The sequence below is a fragment of the Ixodes scapularis genome, unplaced genomic scaffold, assembly GCF_016920785.2.
Source record: "Ixodes scapularis isolate PalLabHiFi unplaced genomic scaffold, ASM1692078v2 PGA_scaffold13__105_contigs__length_92229423, whole genome shotgun sequence".
Classification (NCBI taxonomy): Eukaryota; Metazoa; Arthropoda; class Arachnida; order Ixodida; family Ixodidae; genus Ixodes; species Ixodes scapularis.
Genome location: NW_024609839.1, coordinates 12,209,461 through 12,228,964, shown reverse-complemented (window position 1 = coordinate 12,228,964; position 19,504 = coordinate 12,209,461). Strand labels below are relative to the sequence as shown.

Here is a 19,504-nt window from a genome sequence, read left to right as displayed (position 1 = left end):
TACTGATAGCGATTCGCAAATTAACCCAAATATACGGCGGTGAACAGCACACGGCGCGCCTGGCTCCCGGGGGGTGGCGGCACTTCTTGTAAGAGCCACTCCCGAGTCCGCTGGAACAGCCCCACAGCTCACTCACCCCGCGGCTTCTCTCCGCACTCGCAGTTTTTCGCACGATTCACGGTCGTGCTGGTCGCACATTGTTTGATCGAGTGACGAGATCATGCTGGAGCGCTAACTATGTTGTTTTTTTGTATTGACACGCGTGATCTGGGCAGTGCCGTTCTTCACTCAGAAGCAACCAACAACTGAGCTGTTGGACGCAAGTTCGTCGGAGCGGGTGATGCTCCAGTGGAGTCTGCAGTGGCGCACTGTGCCGGCAAACAAAGAGGCTTCCGGAGGCCAAAGTCTAGATAGGTGGGGGTGCCTTCCGGAGTTGGAGGTCAGGCTTGCAACGTATGCCGCAAAAGTGCGCAATCGGTCCCTACCCGTGACGTGCAACGTGATCGCCAAGCAAGCGCGGAAGATGCGCTTGATCCTGCCATTTGCGAAGTGCAAAATTTCGTTGGACGGCGCCGACGACATGCTTTGAGAACGTAGCAGCAATGGCGACGGGACTGACATCACCAGTGCAGACGAGTCGTAGTCTAGTCGCGGACGGAGTGAGAACGACAGTGCTTCAGTTGTCCTGCCTCCAGCGCAAACTTCCTAGTTCCGATAGCGCCTGGCCATCTCATGCACCTCGCGCGTGCATGCGCAGCCAAAGCACGCCAGAAGGCATCGATCGTGTGTCGGAGGCTCGGCTTTCGAAACAGATACTTTGCCGTTCTCACGTTTTGGCAGTAAAACACGCATCTGAAAACGTTTTTCTTATTCTTTTGCTGATGCGCAATGTGGGGGAGGGGGCGGTCGACTTACAATCTTGTAAACACGGTACCCTCTCCGAATCTGTTGGGATAGAACCACGGAGGGAACAACGGGAAGTCCCTCACCTCGTCGTCGGCCACGAGGTCGTCGTGCGCCAAGCTCGGAGCGGAGGCCGAGTCCCCGGCGGAAGGCGTCCGAGACTGCTCCTTGAACCACGCCCACTGGAGGGGCCTGTTCTTGAACTCCGACCCCCGAGACACCCCCTGGAACGGATCCCAAACACCCTCTTAGCCTCTCCCCAGTCGTCGACTGTCCAAAAATAGATTCACTTCCCGCCGTTTCTGTCTACCCGCTCGGGGAAGCATCGAATGGATATCCTCGCGCCGTCTTTGCCCGGTGCCAAGCATCGTGCCAATCCCAGTTTCGGATGGCAAGATGTCAAGTGCAGCTGTCTGGCACTTTTTTGATTCCGCAGACTAGCAAAAGGTAGGCACTGCTTAACATTTGTGAAAATGGTCAAAAATAGGGCTCTATATTCCCTTTCGCCATGAGTAGAAGCAAAGCGCAAGCAACGACCGTCCAAGAAAACACGCTCGCGCTTATAGCATTGGCTTTGCTCACACCTAACATGAAACGGCATGAGGATCTTTTAAAGTCTTTTGCAGTCAAAATATCGAAAGAATCTTTTGCAGTCTCAAATAAAACAATTTTTACTTATAAAAAATAAAGAAAAGAAAAGGGCGCTCTACTTTTTTCGGCGTAACGTCCAAGGGCATTACGGACCTGTCATAAGCTCAACATCTTTTTTTAGGAACGCTACTGTTGCCGACGAGACGGGTAGACCACGGACGTCTTCCGGTTGCCTTCGGCGCAAGCTTTTTACCTCAGACGACGCACTTCACGAGCGACCCGAGCTCGGAGAAAGGAGCAGCCCCACCGTCCTCCCCTCGCAAGTGGCCGTAGACAAAGTTGTCTAACAGACAAAGCTGCAGAAACGTTTTGGGCCCTCACCAGTTCGGCATCCTTGCGTGTCTTGAACGTGATCACCAGACCGGTGTTCAGGCGTTCCACCCCTTCCACCTCTCCGTATTGCTGCGGGAAAAGGAGTACAACACGCGACACCCGTCGTTAGGCCAGAGTGATGCACGATGCACCACGCGCGTAGTGCGGATTAAAGTTGATCCAGCTTCGGTGTTTATGCTCCTCCGGTATAACGAAACGGTATGTCTGCACCGGTGCCCTGCACACGTTACGAGCAACCAGATTAGTGCTGATCCGTTTGTTAATGTTGTAACTGTTTTACTACCTCGTGTTTTTTTCTTTTTGTAGTGCAAGCATGCAGATAACTTCGTGCTTTTTAAGGTTATTCCGGTATTAATATTTTGCAGTTTTGGAGATCAATGAGTGCTCCCCCCCCACCCCCCCCTCCCTCCCTCTCTCTCTCTCTCTCTCTCTCTCTCTCTCTCTCTCTCTCTCTCCCCCCCCCCCCCCCTCGTGATTATTTTGTTCAGTTATTGTCTTCCATCTTTGTGAAAGAGTACCTGACAAAAAACCTCGCAACCGCATGCCATTTTTTAAAAAGAAATACAGCAGGACACTTAAGACTGCCTATGTGTAGGAAAGCGAAAGCATTATAGTCTCACGGGTGAAATGTTTTCGAGTCATGTTTGTACATGTATTCAAGTATTAAAGTTTACGACGACATCCTAGAGATTGCCGCCAAGTACGGTGTCAAGATGACCTATAGAACGACGTCGCGGACGACGCAAAAAACGACCTCAAAGACGCCGCCTAGAGGACGACGTCGTCCTTGAGCATACGATTGAGTGGCGTGTGGTAGATGAAGCATTTTTATGACCATCTTTTGGGCACAACGCTGCCACCTCTTCGCGAAATGGGAGAAGCAAGGAAAAGTTACGAGCTACGAGTGGAGACTTTTAAACTGAGATGACGAGCCGCCGGTCACTTCACCTAGTGGTTGGAAGCATAACGACAGCCTTTCAAGTAGTTCCTAATTTGCCTAAGTACATGAACACCCAACGAACGAACAATATTAAATGCGTGGCTTCGGGCATGAGATAGAAGAAAGTGAGAAAGCGGTGCTAAGACGTGCATTTTCCCCTCAATGCTGCACTACCAGGGATGGGCAAAATACATGCAAATATGTATCGAAATACAAATACAAAATACTTCGTCAAAAATGTATTTAATTACAAATCTAATTACATTTCCAAAAAAGCATTTAAGTACAAGATCCAAATACAACCAAATGTATTTGGTCTCCTCCAAATACTTTTCCAAATACATTCCTCAAAATTTGCGTCAGCGACTTCAGGGCACCTGCAACCGGTTTCTGGGTATCTCATTTTAATTTTGCATCACACACTCGGGAGTTAGTGTGCGAGGCTCTAGTAACGTAATAGAAATAGTATCACAAAAAGAAATGTAATCAGCTTGAACGTAATTAGTGGAAAAAGTACAGAGCTTCAAGCAGCTTTTTTTGTCCGATTACATTTTGGTATAGACCAACAAAGAACCGAGACGACCAAGACGCGCAGCACTATACTTCGTTTCAGCTTCGGTGCGAGCGCGGCCGATGTTATGAGCCAAAGGGCCAATCAAACAGCGCAAAAAGCGCAGTGTCATGGCGTGCTTTCTGCGCTTGATAGGACTAGCCGGCGGAGGAGCACGCACAGAGACTCGGCGAATACCTACTGGTCCTATCAACTGCAGAGAGGACGCCATGACGTTGTGCCTCTTTCGCTGTTTGATTGGCCCTTCGGCTCATAACATTAGCCGTGCTCGGACCGAAGCTGAAACGAAGCATAGCTAGAGATTTTTTTATTGTTGCAACTCGCACCAGTTATGAAAATCTGGACGACCCGCGCATTTAGAATGTTCCAGGCAAAAATATGGATGGAAATCAGGCTGGAAAGCAGCACAAGTTGTCACAGGCACTTATTTAGCCAATCTGCCTGTGAACGTCGATTTCGTCGCTATTCTTGCCCTGGACTAGCACCGCAATCACAAAGTCACTAAACGCTTGTGCTTGATTGAGAGACACTGCAATCGGTGCAGAACATAGTTTTCTTCCTGCTCTGGACACGTCTTAGTATGAGCAAAATGAGTCGTGACAATAAATTTGAGGCGTGTATTTTCGCCGACAAAATTGTATTTAATTACAATTGTATTTGAAATACCCACGTTTAAGTATTTAAATACACACGTCAAATACATTACCCAATTTGTAAATAAATACAAATGCAAAATACACAAAGTATTTAAAATACCTATTTCAAATACTTGTATTTGAAATACTGCCCATCCCTGTGCACTACTATTGTCCTGGTCAAAGAAAAAAGGTGCAGCTTTACCATTAAATGCAAAAACATTCCCAAACCCGGGGGAAGTCATAATGAAGAAGTTTGCTTCAACTTAATTTAACGTACAAAATATTTTATTTTAATAAAAGTTTTGGCATTTATACGGGTTGCATCCTCGGCACACGGTGGCTGAACGAGATTCGTGCTCCGTGCAATCAACCATATTCTATGCAGCCAGTTGTCTACTAATGACTGCACCCCAGTGGGAATAAAATCCCTAACTTCTCGCTCATTAATCCAATACCCTATCCCCTATGCTAGCGGGGCAGCATTGGGTGGCATGGTTACAGCTGCTATAAATGCTTTTGTGCTTCTGCGAAAGCTTTGTTTCTCACGGTGAGGGCAGCTCAAAACATGCCGCCCACTTCGCACACCCAAACTTTATCTGTGGGATTAAGACACACTCAAGTTTCTTTCCGACATAATTACCGCTCACAGAAAACGAAAAGCAGCCGAAACACAATTCTTACCAGCCGATACGAGTCAAATATAAAACCCAAAAATGTCTCGAGACAATGATGAACCCTTCCGAGGCTGCAACTTCGACCTCCAATCTGGGCCATTCGTGAAAGAGGTGGCTAAAAAGTGCAGGAGCTCACCGCAAAGTGCGCCTGGAGGTTTTCCTTGTCCCCTTCGTCCATGCCCTGGACAAACACCTTGCGGGGCCGGTGGTCGACTGTGTTGAGGCCGCGACGCACCACACCGGCGCCGCCCCGCCCGCCGCCCCTCGACGCGCCCCTCCTGCTGGCAAAGCCACCCCTGCCGCCTTTCCACTGGCTCACCAGCCCCATGGCGCGAGCCTGAGATAGGGGTGGCAGGAACAAAGCGAAAATAAGACATTGCCAAGGTAGGAAAGACAACCGTGGCCTCGTTAAACGTACAACCTCCATTTACTGCGAGGCTGAACATCTCAAGTTTATCCTCTCCCAAACTGGGAAAGTTTAAGGGACGATGTGAAGAGGAGCAACCAGGCAGGAGTTGAAAAACGCAAAGCGTGCATTGGCCTTCTACTCTCGCAAAGATCTTCGATGCTGGTTCGACCCCGACAGCGATTGAACATCATCTGGGCCTGTTTGCTTGAAGCTGGTTAACTAACCGCGGTTAACCGGATTTCCCTACGAGGGGGAATTTCAGGTCACGTGACCGGCAGAGTAAGGACGGCGGGGAAACATGGCGGTGCCCCGGTGAGTGAGCGCCGCTCGCTTTAAAACTAATGCGTCGTAGTAGCTGCAGTAGGAGGCACGTTAGTCAGCAATGAATGGTGCAAGAAGTTTTCGCGTTGCCTTACCTCACTTAAAACGCAAAGCATGAGCAATGACCTCACCGCATTTTTTTAGATAGACTTTCGACTCTGGCCAATCCTAAGCCTAAATGAATGCGATAGTTGTTGGCATGGCAACGTCTTTGGAAAGTGGATTGCCTTGACTCAATCGGCCGGGTATTGATAGCACCAATGATCTCTATTGTAGTAGGCTGGATCGCAGATTGGGGCTTCGGCAGCTGGGGCCGAGTGTCGCCACCGGCGGCCATTGATTGACACCAGCCAATGCATGCGACTCTATGGGAAGAACAAAAAAAAGTGCCATTTCCCCCTTTTCTAAGTTGTTGTCGGCACTGAAACTTTTTGGATGCTTTTCGACAAGCCCTTCAAATAGCTTGAGTACAAAGATTAAAACTGGCAGCCCTCGCAGCTCTTATAAATAAATATTTTGTGGTCGAGAGTGACTTTGCTGTAGTGCAGATCAATGAAGTGAGAGTTACCTAGAGTTACTGTGGAGTCGGTGGCGGTTTCGTTGAGTTGGGTTTAGCAGACGACAAACTCAAAGGCTTTGCTACGCGGAATTCGCTCACTCCCGGAAAGCCGCTGTCGAGGTGGAACTTCTTTGTCATTTATCAACTTCTGGGCTCCCCCAGGACGGTCTCATCCACGGCAAGTTCCTTTGTTTACTCCAATACGAGAGCAAGCTTGCCAGCTCAGCCGTAGGTGCTCCGGTACGTTGGATTTTTTTCATCGGCGTTCGAATGTTTGACAAATACCGATTCTATCTCCAAACACCCAACATAAGGATCGCAGCACACCATAAAATACTAGCCTCCGAGCACAGCGTACATGCTTCAATATTCTTACTTTTGTGCGTTTCTCCCACAGACTTGCGCACACAAAAGCAGAGAGCGTTCCCATAGATTTTTTGCTAAATTTCAAAAGCACCGAGGTGCATGCTACGAGTGTAGTTACACGCGCTGCACCTGCTGGCGTCTGCAGTAATACCGTATTTACTCGCATAATGAACGCACCCCCAAGTCGGCTCTCAAAATTTCGACTTTTTTTTTTTTCACTAGCGTAATAAACGCACCCCCAACTCGGACGTCAAAATTTTGACTCCCTCCCCCAGGCACGCGAAATGAACGCACTTTTTTATCCTGGTGCAGCGAGGTCGCGAATGCATGGGCAGCGTGGGCGAACAAAACGCCTTGCAAAACGCGTTAAAAAAATTAGAAAAGATCCAACGGAAGCAAGAAAAAAGAACATGGAGAGGAGCTTTTTTTTCTTCTTTTTTTTTGCACGGCGCAGTTTGGTTACAGGGGTCGCGCGCCGCGCGCAAGGAAGTAAGAAAGAGGAGCGGAGAAGCACTCTAAGCGAACGAAACAGCTTGCGAAAGGCGGCAAAAAGAAAAAAAAAAAACCAACGGAACTATAGTCGGTTACAAGTCAAGAAGGTAGGAGAAGCTCCTCCCAAAAGCATGATGCGCCCGTTTCAAATCTCTCCGCAGTCTAAAGAAGAGTTCACTGTAAACGCTCCTTGTTCCGCTTCCATAGATTCCAACTTGTTTCCGATCCCACTTTTTAAGAAAGCGACCTTTGTATTCATTGCAGGGGGAACCGAGCCCCTCAAAGCAGCCTTTGTATCCATGGGAGGGGGAAGCTAATCCCCGAAAGTCGTATTTGTTTTCATCGGAGGGGCAAAACTCTAATCTCCCTCTCGTGGCTTCCACAATGCTAAGTCAAAGTCAAAAGATAAAGCAAATATGTACAAAAGGCAAGACCCTCCTCGCGCGTTGGCCGCGACGTCACGGAAACAATGGGACGCTATTAGATAGGGAGGTGGCGAGGGATATACGATTCCCTTTGAGGGGCATTTGCCGCTACCTTCTTAACCTGTAACCGACTATAGGAGAAAACAAAAACAAAGAGGAGCTTTTTTTCTTCTTTTTTTTGCACAGCCCAGTTTGGTTACGGGGGTCGCGCACCGCGCGCAAGGAGGTAAGAAAGAGGAGCGGAGAAGCCCTCTAATGGCGAATTTGCGTGGTTCTTTCCGCGCGCTCTCGAGCGCTCTTCCCAGAGTGCGCGAGATCGGGTGGTTGAAAGAGAGTGCTGTGGCCTGATCGGGTGGTTCATTCCGAGGGCGCCTCTCCCTCTCAGAGCGCTCCCTGACACTCCGACTGTAGCCGTCGGAGTGCGGAGAGGCGCAGGCGTCACGTGGTACTTGGACAGGGATCACGTGGTTTTGTTGACAATGGCCGGCAGTGGTCCGTGGTGGTGTGCGGGGTACGGCATGACGGCGATTGATATGTAGTTCTACAAAGTGCTTATGAATTCCACGGTGCGAGGATTACGACGGACAGGACGACATTCCTTTGCGACCGTAACAGGAAAAGTCGACGTGTAAAGTATTCCCAGTGCTTTCACGAGATCGTTCATCTCACAGCGGTGAATCCGCTAAGCCTAACCGATGAAGAAACGGCTCGCAGAGCTCGCCGCTGTTTTACCGGGTTTTGTGGTCGCTTCAGGAAATTTTCAGGTTTGGTAAAAGTGCGTTCGAAGGTTTGTGTTGTAAAATAAAAGGAGAGCCGAATATAATGCACTGTGATTTGTGTCACATGGCGATGCTTGCACGATATTTCGCCGTGAGAAAATGCGCTTTATTAACCACTGTCGTACGCATGACCGCTATCGCAGCGCGTTCACTGAAGAAAACGCGATAAGTTGACAACTCTTTCCAAGTGTTGGCTTTCGTTCTGTTCTGCGAAAATCAATTCGCATTCAGCTGTATTCTTTTTTTAGATGCCGATGCGTAAAACAATTTATGTCACAACAGTTATTTAATCACGTTGCGAGTGTAAATATTGTCCAATCGTCCACCGTACGCTGAAAGATCATGCTGTTTTTAATGCATTACCAATGTCAAGAAATATTATTTCCGTGACTGCTCTGAGAATGTCGGAGCGCTCTGAACCCAGCAGTTGTGATCGGCTGAAAAGGATCCCCAGTAGCTCTGGCGGCCAGGAGGGGGCGAGGAGGGGGCACTCTGCTGAATCCAGGTCAGAGGAGAGAGGTGACCACGCGAATTCACCATGAGCAAACGGCTTGCAAAAAGCGGCAAAAAGGAAAAAAAAAAAAAAAAAAACCCACGGAACTGAGAAAAAAAAAAAAAACAGATAAGCTTTTTTTTTCTTTTTTTTTTTTTGCACAGCGCAGTTTGGTTAGGGGGGGGGGGGAGGGGGGGGGGGGGTCGTGCCGCCCACAAGGAGATAAGAAAGATAAGCGGAGAGCCCTCGCGTAAGCAAACAAGACAGCTTGCGAAAGGCAAGGCCTAAGCAAACAAAACAACCTGCAAAAAACGGCAAAAAAAAAAACCCAAGAAACTAAAAAAAAAAAAAAGCTTTTTTTTTTTTTTCTTTTTTTGCAGTTTAGTTTGGTTACGGGGTCCGGCGCCGCGCGCAAAGAGATAAGAAGTTACTTCGATTTTTCAGGATAAAAGGTCCCTTCCTTATGCGAGTAAATAGGACGCAAAAATTTTACTTCGCGTAATGAACTTTGCATCGATTTTTCGGGAAAAAAAAGTGTGTTCATTCTGCGAGTAAATACGGTAACTGTTCTGAAGCAAAAAGCCTAAAACAAATTTTGCCGTACACGCGCGTTCGTCAAAGATTTATTATGATTATTTACTTCAAATCTTTTATAAGTGGAAGGCCAGCGCGCGCGGATCGTAGAATTACACTTTCAGCGTTCTTCTCGATGTTCGGGTGATTTATTAATAGGTCAATTTTCAGTGGAGCCGAGTTACAGGTTTTTCAATTTATGACAGTGTTATATACAGTTCTTACATTGCGGCTAACCATGCTGCCAGTGTACTTTCACCGCTCACTTCTTCCTTATCGTTTCTAGGACTCAACTTCGTCTTCCTCTTTCGAACTCGGAAGGAAATTTCAACGAGGCTTTTCTTCATTTCATACTGCCAAATATTTAGAAAATTTTCAAACAAGGGTTAATTTAAAGTCTGAAAATATATCTCCAACCAAAAAATGAAAAGCAACCCGACGTTTCACCTAACTTCTCTTTTTTAAATTTTTTCTTTTCTCTTTCTTTCTTTTCTTTCCTTTTTTGAAGACGAAGAGGTTGGGAGCTGCTGCTGTGTCCGCGCGCCTTCAGTCACCCCTGAAGAAGAAACCGTGTTGGTTTTGAAATGTCGGGTTGCTTTTCATTTTTTGGTTGGTGATATATTTTCAGACTTTAACTCTCACCCAACCAGGCAGATATCTGTCGAATATGTTTACTTTCCAAGGGTTAATTTAGTTTTACCTTGCCAATTATTTGTAAAACAAGCAATAAAAATTGTTTCTTAACCAGACAGCGCGCATTTTTTTGGGTCCCCCCATTTCGGGAACCTTTCCACGGAAGCCACGTATATTCGCTACAGCCAGTAGGTGACACCAGCTACCACGCCTAATAAAACACGGAGCTATCGCTCATCCAGCTCTCGTCAAACTTGGCTAGGTACTTGTAAGTACCTAGTAGGGAAGGGCGGTTAACTTTTAACCGCGGTTAAAGTTAACCGGCTTCGAGCAAACGGGCCCTGGAGGTTGTGGACAGAGGTTGAAAACACGAGGCACGTGTTGACCATCAGACGACAGTCAATCTCCATCGAAAAAAGATCTTCAATGCCGGTTTGACTCCGACAGTGTTCGAACATTACCGGGACATAGACACCGGGCATACTCGTCTATTCTTTTATTTTTCCAGCCTCGCGTAAGTTAGGGAAGTTGGGCACGCACTCGCCCGTGTTTTTACACATTCTCAATGCACACACCGTTAGTCTAGGGTTGCCCGACTACCAGGCGTGTCAATGAGCCTGCTTCTATCTGTCGGCAACTTGATGCCTGACAAGCTTAGCAAAACTTGCGCACACCGCTTTCCCCCGGCCAGAAGAACCGCAAAATACAAACAACTCTTTGCTAAGCAAAACAAAGCATCATCACATTCACATTGTCTCGCTTGAAAGACGATGGGTGGAAAAGGTCATAATAATAGGCGAAATTGGTAGGGTAAATGATTTATTGAGAGACGGAATTTAGCACAAAATTTAAAGACGAGGGGGTGTGAAGGTTTCTAAACTATGTCTGCCGCAGGTTAACCCATTCGCTGCCGGCAAATGGCCGTCAGGGGCCATATTGGTAGTGTAGATTGCCAACAGACGGCGAGGGTCGTTCTGTTCGCTCTGTTTGAGCTCGTTCTTTTGTGTGTTGTCTTTCCCGCTCGATCACTGCCTGCTTGGAGAAGATGGCAGCGTCCAGTGTCGCCTTTCTGACAATGAAATCATAAATATCCTCTTCGGCAGCGATGATGACGGGACGTCTGGTGAGGATAGTGAGTTTTCGGAGCCTTCTGTCGACAGAGGGAGCAATTCCAACGGCATTTCAGAGTCCGAATCACGACAAGAGCGCACTGGTTGTGCGACGCCTAAGCGACTGAGGATGGAGTGCTTCGAGATCTTCCATACGAGGAAGGATCCGTGAGGGCCTATTGATTTAAAGACTAGAACGAACCACTTAAACATGTAAATAAACATGTTTTCTTGTTTTCTGCAAAGAGTTTTACTGTAAAAGCTAATTATACAAGCAGAACAGTCATGCCTAGTGTGGCCCTGTTTTAGGGAAAAAAACATGCAGTATGGACCGCGCGCAATAGCGAGTGGGTTATAAGAAAAGCTGGACAAGCTCTTTCCATTTTCAACAGAGCAAGCATTGGAGAAACCACCAATCATAGAGACTAGAGAGCGTTTTAGGAGGGGCTTGTCTTACTTTTCTTAACCTGCAATAGACCACAGGTGGCACAAGCTGCCACCCGACTCAGAGTATAGTTGATCCATCTGTCCATCCACGTGACAACTCGCTACCATTATTTATGCACCAGACAGCCCATAGGAAAACTGCGCGATGCCCACACGGGCCGTCGGGTGCCATGCTGCGGTCAACAAAACTCCACCACAGTTTCAGGGTAGCTGACTGGGGTCCTGCACGGAACACGGAGTGCACAAACGAGCCTAGGATAGCACAGCCGGTCACCTGGTGTCTTAGCTCCTGCACCCGCTTGCGGAGGTCGGTGGTGTCGTCACCTCGGTGCACTTTATTATACAGGTCCATTTCCGCGTCCAGCAGCTCTTTCTCCGCTTGCTGCAAAGATATATACCAGCACTGAGCTGTGGGCAGAACAGGAGTCTTCCCGTTTCCAAATAGATTGAAAGAGTTTCTGCAAGGATTCCATAGGATCGTTTCAACCAGCGCTTCTCAAACTTTGTATTGCTGCCGACCCCTGCAACTTGCGTTGCTATAAGTAGGGACAAGTTGAAGCAGTCAATGTGATCTAATATAAACCACGTCTGTTGTCTTTGCCATCCTGCGAACGAGCCCAGACAAAGCGGTCTCGCGGCGCTTTCCCCGAGAAAGCCTGCCGTAACATTTGGCTCGCGGCTACAAACCAGCAAGAGCACTCTGTGACTCCGTAAGAACTCTTTTATACCTGTGGAGGCGTTTGGTTTGACGATTTCAACCCTTTTCAGTGCCTTACCCGTCCCCGGCGGAGTGATCTCCACATCGGTGCAGATCCCCGCCAATGTCTCTGCGGACCCACAGTTTGAGAACTGCTGATTCAAACGAAAGCCCCACATTTTTCCCCGGACTAATATAATGTTATTGCAAAGCAAAGAATCAATAAACAACAGCGACAGAATCAGCCAAAGGAGCCGAAAACTTGAAAAGCTCACTTCCACTACCGCACAGAACCAAAGGCCCAGGCAACCTGTCAAGGGCCTAGACCCCACTACCACGTGACTTTGCACATTGTTGCAACCAACTGCAAGGTCACGTGACACGTCCCCAGACACAGAGAAAAGGGAGCGTAGCAATTAACTGCTGGAAGAAATTTACGAGTTAAGTAGATCCAAGAATTAATGTTTGTGAAAGGAAGTTGAGTAGCCAATTGGCCCGCCTAATTACGAGCTACATCACTGTCCCAAGTTATCTTAGAAAGCCTCCCGAGGATACTGAAAGACCACCAATAGCCAGAGTTGATTCCGACGCTCAATCCCTCAAGTGTGAACTTGTGCACACTTCCGCAGGCACAGAGTGCATTCGAGCCCAATCTCTGGGAACCCCAGGAGGTGCTCCAAATGCATTTACTGCTCCAAATGCATTTACGTGTCCTTTGTGACGCAGTGATGTCACCTGACCACGCAATGTCACGTTAACATCAGTGTGGCGCGACATCAACGTGTCACCTCACGGTGTCCACGACGTCAGTGTAAGTCTGGGTGTCGCGTGGCATCGCCCAATGTGGCATCAGGTGACGTCAGACCTAAGATGCCACAGCGTCAGTGTTACACGGTGTCACGCAACCGCCATTCCACTGACCCAGTGAGCACCATGACGTCAATACGTGACCAATGTGACGTGATGCCACCATCCAGGCTGCATCCCACAGACATAAAAGCGCCTACAGCTGACTTTACAGGTGCTACGCGTCTAAAAATCCTCGACGAGCCTTCCGAAAACGTCCGAGCAACGTAGCAGAAACGTGGACTCACCGTGCGACCGGCGGCTCCCTGCGGCACATCCGCCTTGAACGCTGCAGCGGCGGCCACGGCGCCCCTTCCGCCGCGGCTGGAGATGAGCTCGTTTGTCGCCATCTTGAAGTCCGTCCGCAGCTTCTGAATCACCGCGTCCAGATTCGCCAGCGTCTGCCGCAGAGAGATCAGTCTCAAACTTGTACGACTTTTGCGTCGTCTTTCTCAAATTACCGCACAAGTCAAACGATTGTTGGCCCTTTGAAGTGTCGCGACATTTGACGATGTGACACGCCGGCTTCCGCGACGTCATTTGTCGCCACTTGGAAGCCATTTTTAATGAAAGGCAGGATAGGATGCTGAACACACCAGTCAGATGTGTTGCATACTTTGAAGGGACCACATACAGCCAAGTACCACTCGAACAAACTTCGAGGGACCCCGAGAAGAGGTGCGAATAAGTGAAAGGTCACTAGATTGAACTGAACTTGAAGGCGATAAAATATTGCCGGGGACTTTAAGAGAAGTTTGTTCATCCAAACAGCTTGTTCAACTGGAGTTTGTTCGGATGACATTCACTGTGAATGGGTTCCATAACGAACCGAGCTAAGAGTTTCAATGGGGGTGACTGAAAATGGTACGCATTTCGTATGCCCAAATTTCGAGGAATGAGCTTACCCGAGTAAAGAGTAAAATACAATGTCGGTATTAATGATGAGCTTTCTATCTATTTTTGACTCTCTTCTCTACTCCTATTCATCACGGTTGATTGAAGACAACTGCTTATTATTTAAAGAAAAAAAATTTCGAAGACACCTAAGCACTTCTTACGTGTTCTGAATGCGAAAGCATGATTGCCGTTCTTCTGCTTCCTTAGTTTGTCTGCGGTGTGCTGGTGTGAAGGGCAGGCAGCCGCAGCCTCGCTACTGCCGAGGTTGCGGCCGCCGACCATGTAGACGCCTCAGGCATGTTCAATGGCGCCGAGAGGGCCGACTCGCTACAACAGCGTCTCAGCTGAGGCTGAGAGAAAGAAAGCACTGCCAAAGCCAGTGCACGAGCCGAGCGCGACTCTTGCCTCAAAAAGACAGCGTGCCCCAGCCTTTCCAGTGCTCTCTTTCAGCCAGTCTCAGCTGAGACGCTGTTGTAGCAAGCCGGCCCACAAGCGGGCAAAAGCCCCCCTCTGGCAACGTCTGACACGAGTGCGGCGCCTGCCAGTGGCTATCTAGGAGACGTTTTGCTCAGCCAATGGGAGAATGGGCATTTCTTTCACTTTCTTTTGCGTTTACGGACGCCACCGGCGCCACTCCTTGGGATAGTTAATGCTTTCCCATTAAAAATAATTGACCCGGTCAATTCACACATTCCACTATTACATATTCAAGGCGATTCTGGTAGACCATCGTGTAATAAGAGCTTGAAAGCATTCAATGACAAAAATAAACACCTTTTTCGTCGGGCAAAGGATACTAGCTCCCCAAATGTATGGGATAAGTGCTTTCTTTGCCTACAAAAATACACCGTTAATTAAAACTTTTAAGAGGTATTTTCGTATGGATCTTCCAAACATTCTTCGAAATAACCTTACTAAATTCTGGAAAACCGTAACCCCAGATCCCAAATTATCCAATTACTGAACGAGGATGGTGCCTTTGTGCCCGATGAACTTGCCCCGACAGTAATAAATTGTTACTTCTCGTCCGTCTTTACTACCGAGTCACCAGATAACATTTCTTCCCTCTCTCCTATTCCTCCAGACCACCTATCACTGTCACTGCAGATGGGGTTTCGAAGCTTATAGATAACCTCAAGATATCTTCTTCCCCTGGCCCTATCTGCACAAAAGTACTCAACAAAACACCAGAGATGTCTCTTTTTTCCGCGAATCTTTAACCAATCACTGATAGACGGCTGCATCCCGATGTACTGGAGAATAGACCGCGTCATTCCTGTCAGCAATTGCTGCAAACCGCGTAATTATTGTCCAATATCGCTAACTGGCATCTCGTGTAACTTTTTTGAACATATAATCTACTCTAGCATTATGAATCACTTAAATTGTAACAACTTCTTTCACATTCAGTATGGTTTTCGTCAGGGTTATTCTTTTGCAGAATATACCAGACTTATTTTGTGTAATAGTATTAGTATAATAAAAATATATTTTTTTATTCTTTTTTTTACTCTCTCTCTCTCTCTCTCTCTCTCTCTCTCTCTCTCTCTATATATATATATATATATATATAAAACTGAGAAGAAAAAAACCCTTAGTGAAAACAGCAACAACGGACGATTTAATCTTCGACGTTTCGGCCGGAGTCCGGCCTGACGATTCTGACGAAGGCCGGACTCCGGCCGAAACGTCAAAGATTAAATCGTCCGTTGCTGCTGTTTTCACTAAGGGTTTTTTTCTTCTCAGTTTTATACCCACGCCTTCGGCCTCCCGCCACCATGCCCGTTATATATATATATATATATATATATATATATATATATATATATATATATATATATATATATACAACAGGCATAGTGGCGGGAGGCCGAAGCCGTTAGTATATAACCAAGAAGAAAAAAGCCCTTAGTGAAAACAGCAATCGTCCGTTGTTGCTGTTTTCACTAAGGGTTTTTTCTTCTCAGTTATATATATATATATATATACCTTAAAATACCGGGCAAATGCCCACTCAAAATTTAGAAATAATCGCAAGAGAATGAGGGATGGGCGCTTGTTCGGTCATCAATTTTACATATACAGTAAAACCTCGTTATAACAAAGTTAAAGGAGCGGTCGTAATTATTTCGTTATAAACATTAGTTTGTTATAGCCAATGTCCATTTCTTCCCACTCTTAGCAAGCAAGGGGAATTATGATTGCTTTGTTATATCCATTAGTTTGTTATATCCCGTTTTGTTATAACGAGGTTTTACTGTAAATGTACTGTGCGTACTTCCTCAGATCTGACGAATTTGGGAATGGGCACTTAATGTGGTATGGGCGGATGCGCGCTACTTATGGTAGTGGAATCGCTGCTTTCTGAATAGCGGACTCTATAGAAATCAAGTGTTTGTGTCATTTGTATCCATTGTTTCTGTTATTTCCTTATGTATTACTTTCCCAATTTTCATTCTATTTTTACTCTATAATGCTTTATGCCTTGAGGGTATGTATAAATAAAATAAAAAAAAATAAAATACACAACTGGTATTAGAATTTTGTCACAATCTGCATCACGACCTTGATTCAAAGTCCCAAAATGATGCCATCTTCCTTTGATTTTTCCAAAGCGTCCAATTGTGTTCCTCCCCTCCATCTCCTCTCAAAGCTGTCCCAACATTGACTTATCACCTGGATTCGCAGCTCCCTCTTATCGAGAGTTCAATTTCCAGTCGTAAGCTCAATAGAATCCAACTCTCACAATGCCAGGTGTCCCAGGGGGCAGTGTCCTGGGCCCCCTTCTGTTCTCCATCCTCATTAACAACCTTCCAAATTCCATTTCCTCTAACATATGTCCGTTCGCCGACGATTGTGTAATATATCACCAAATAAAGTGCACCAACAATCAACTTCTCCAGAATGACCTCGAAAAAAATAATTGAAGCATGTTATCTATGGCTAATGTACCACTCAAAGTGCACATTGGTTTGTTTTACTCGCAAGTTTTCTCCATCTGTATACAATATTCTCTTTGAGCAGAAAACATAGAGCGTATTCAATCATATCCTTGGTGTGCATTTTTCTCCCCACAAGTCTCAAACTAGCCACCGGCTCTGCGACTGCATAAGCCTCTCAAAAAATCAGACGCCGCCTGTGCTCTGCCCCTTCCACTCTCCAAAAGCTGGCCTACGAAACTTTGGTCCGTCCAACGAATGAGCATGCAGCTGCCCATTGGGTCCCCTCACTGAATAGATTTAACAGCTTAGAAGCAATTTAGAAGAGAGCTGCCCAATTCATCTAACTACGAGCGTACAGCTGGTGTGTCGGCCATGCAGACTTCTTTATGCCTTCTGAACACTCACCGCAGCCTTTGTCTCTTCGATAGATTTTCTGATCACCAGCCTCAACTCGGTACAGTCTCTGCGACATTTTACCACACTTAGTATACGTCGCACCCCCAGTTCCCCCGTCACTTCTAGCAACTCTTTTCTTCCCCTATTCTTAACAGAATAAAAGAATCTGCCAGGGCACATAGTACACGTCAGTGATTCTGATCTTTTTAGAAATGCAGTGTCATATCTACCATAAATATGGAATCAATGCCATGTTCACTTGTGCAGCCACTACTTGGCCACAGCTCATCTTTGCTTTTAGTTTCGTTCTTCTCGATTATATTAGGTTCCACGCGTGTGTTCTTCCTCTACTGCCTCCACCCTCTTATGTAATGCCCCGGGCCCTTAAGGGTAAAATAAATGAAATGCAATTAAGTGCGCCAGTCTGCTATCTATGGCAGCCGTCTACGAGTGAAAGGTGTCTGGGTGTCGCAACAGCCGACAGATGGTGGCAGTTGCCGACAGATGGCCAAAATAGCCCGACAACAACAAGCTCTCTTGTTGGTCTGGAGGGAACTGTACTTATTCGAATATAAGGCGGTCACGATTACAAGGCGAGGGGGCAGTTGAAGGACCCAAGAAAAAGAAAAAAAAATCGTCATATTGCTAGACTGAGCTTCGAATATAAGGCGGGGTATGACTTTGAGACTATGGATTCTGGAAAAAAACCTCGCCTTATATTCGAATAAATACGGTATTCAGTATGTTTTATTAGCAAAAAAATAACCAAAGCATGCCCCATACTCCGTTCACCCTTAAGCTGAGACAGCAGAAAATGCCACAAGCTCGTCTTAGTCGGGCTGTTTTTTCAACATGAGCTCTAGGTCGCTGCTTTGAAGCATTCTTTCGCAGAATGAACACTCGCGCTAGAAATACCCGTCCCAGAGCCAGGATAGCTCCTGCTTGTAGCTCTGGCTGCCGTCTCAGCTTAAAGGTGAACTGAGTATAGACCAAAAAAGGCCGCAGAAGACTTTACTCGAGATCAATGTCTCCTATCAAAAATCAGTGCCTGCACCTTCACTCTTACCTGCCTCCATCTGTCAACCGTTGCGCCGATCAGACGCCTTTCGTCAACAGACGAACGCCATAGGTGGCAAAATCAGGTTCTTCATGTTTTACTCTTTACCTAAGTAAACTCATTCTTTGAAATTATGATGCGCAAAATTCACTATCTTTGGCCATTTCTACAAAATCTTAAAGGGGAACGGACACAAAATGTTTGCACCCATCTCTTTGTTTTGATGTGGTCTATGTTGTGCCGGCAGCCCAGAAACACTAGCAGAAAACTTATTTTAAAACAATATAACAGAATTCAAAATTGTCTCCAGTGACGGTCCGTGAAGCTCCGTTGGGATGCTGCCACGTCACGAGTCCCTAAGAAGCAGTTTGTGGCAGTATGGCTCGCTCGTGGAGTTACATAGTCCCGAATGTGACTTGGCGAAGAACGCATTTACTACTTTTTTTATGGTAAAGCTTCATAAGCAATCCACACCATCCAGATCGCCATCTTTGCAGACATTAGGTAGGTGCTTGATCCGAGGATGTAGGGACCTCTGCCAGGTCAACCATACCGCCGCCCCCCCCCCTTCCCCGAATGCACTGGCAATGGCAATAGCGCTAAAATATGGCTCCCAGTGAATACCTTATACACGTGGCTCGGAAGTGTCGCACTTGCTGGGTTACTGGCGGTCATTTACACTTACTGGTTCCCTCAAGCTTCTGTGGTGCGAAACTAACACAGTGAGCCGAGCGGCACACAACATACCGGCATGGCCGCGAATGACGTCTGCGCAAGGTATGTAGAGGCCATGCACTCCTCGGATATTACCACTAGCCGAGATTTCCACGCACCGACGCCGCCAAGCGGCAACGCTCGCAACTACAGTAGCCTTGCAGGAACTATTGACGTCGCGAGCGCGATACGAACTGCGCTTCTTGCTGGCCGACTGTGAAGCTAGAGGTAGAGAGCTCGTGGTCATTTCGTTTCCGTACCCCTTCAACTCGACAAGTAAGGAACCGACTTATGTGTTCCCTGCAAAGGGCCAATGCAACGACCTATTTGATTCGAGTGGTACACGCAGCGCGTGCCGACTTCCAAAACCGCACCTGTTTTATCTCCTCCCTTTCCTTGTCCGTCTTGCACTTCTGCAGTTTTTCCACCAGCACCTGCGTCGAGGATGCAAAGGAACGAGAAAGCGGCGAGGGTTTGTGCGTGCGCCCCACAAAATGCCGCAGAGCGCAAGACTCTGACCGAGGTCCTGGGACCGTGAAACGCATGGTGACAATCGCACCTTGTTTTGCTGGAGGTGCTTCTCAAGCAGCCGTTGCCTCTGACCCTGGACTTCAACCTTCTTCTTTATCACCTCCTGAG

The 19,504-nt window shown here is 47.1% G+C and overlaps 1 protein-coding gene across 2 annotated transcripts in view; it reads right to left on the bottom strand.

Moving 5' to 3' along the window:
• LOC115317493 (RNA-binding protein 26) overlaps positions 1–19,504 on the bottom strand; it is a 101,799-nt gene that overhangs the window by 13,734 nt on the left and 68,561 nt on the right. For both annotated transcript variants that reach the window (XM_040214459.2, XM_040214460.2), the window contains 7 exons: positions 19,425–19,499; positions 19,240–19,299; positions 13,108–13,260; positions 11,591–11,698; positions 4,847–5,047; positions 1,876–1,956; positions 990–1,127 (listed from right to left, as the gene is read on the bottom strand). In XM_040214459.2, the coding sequence (XP_040070393.1) occupies positions 990–1,127; positions 1,876–1,956; positions 4,847–5,047; positions 11,591–11,698; positions 13,108–13,260; positions 19,240–19,299; positions 19,425–19,499 (816 nt within the window). The remainder of the gene's footprint in view (positions 1–989; positions 1,128–1,875; positions 1,957–4,846; positions 5,048–11,590; positions 11,699–13,107; positions 13,261–19,239; positions 19,300–19,424; positions 19,500–19,504) is intronic.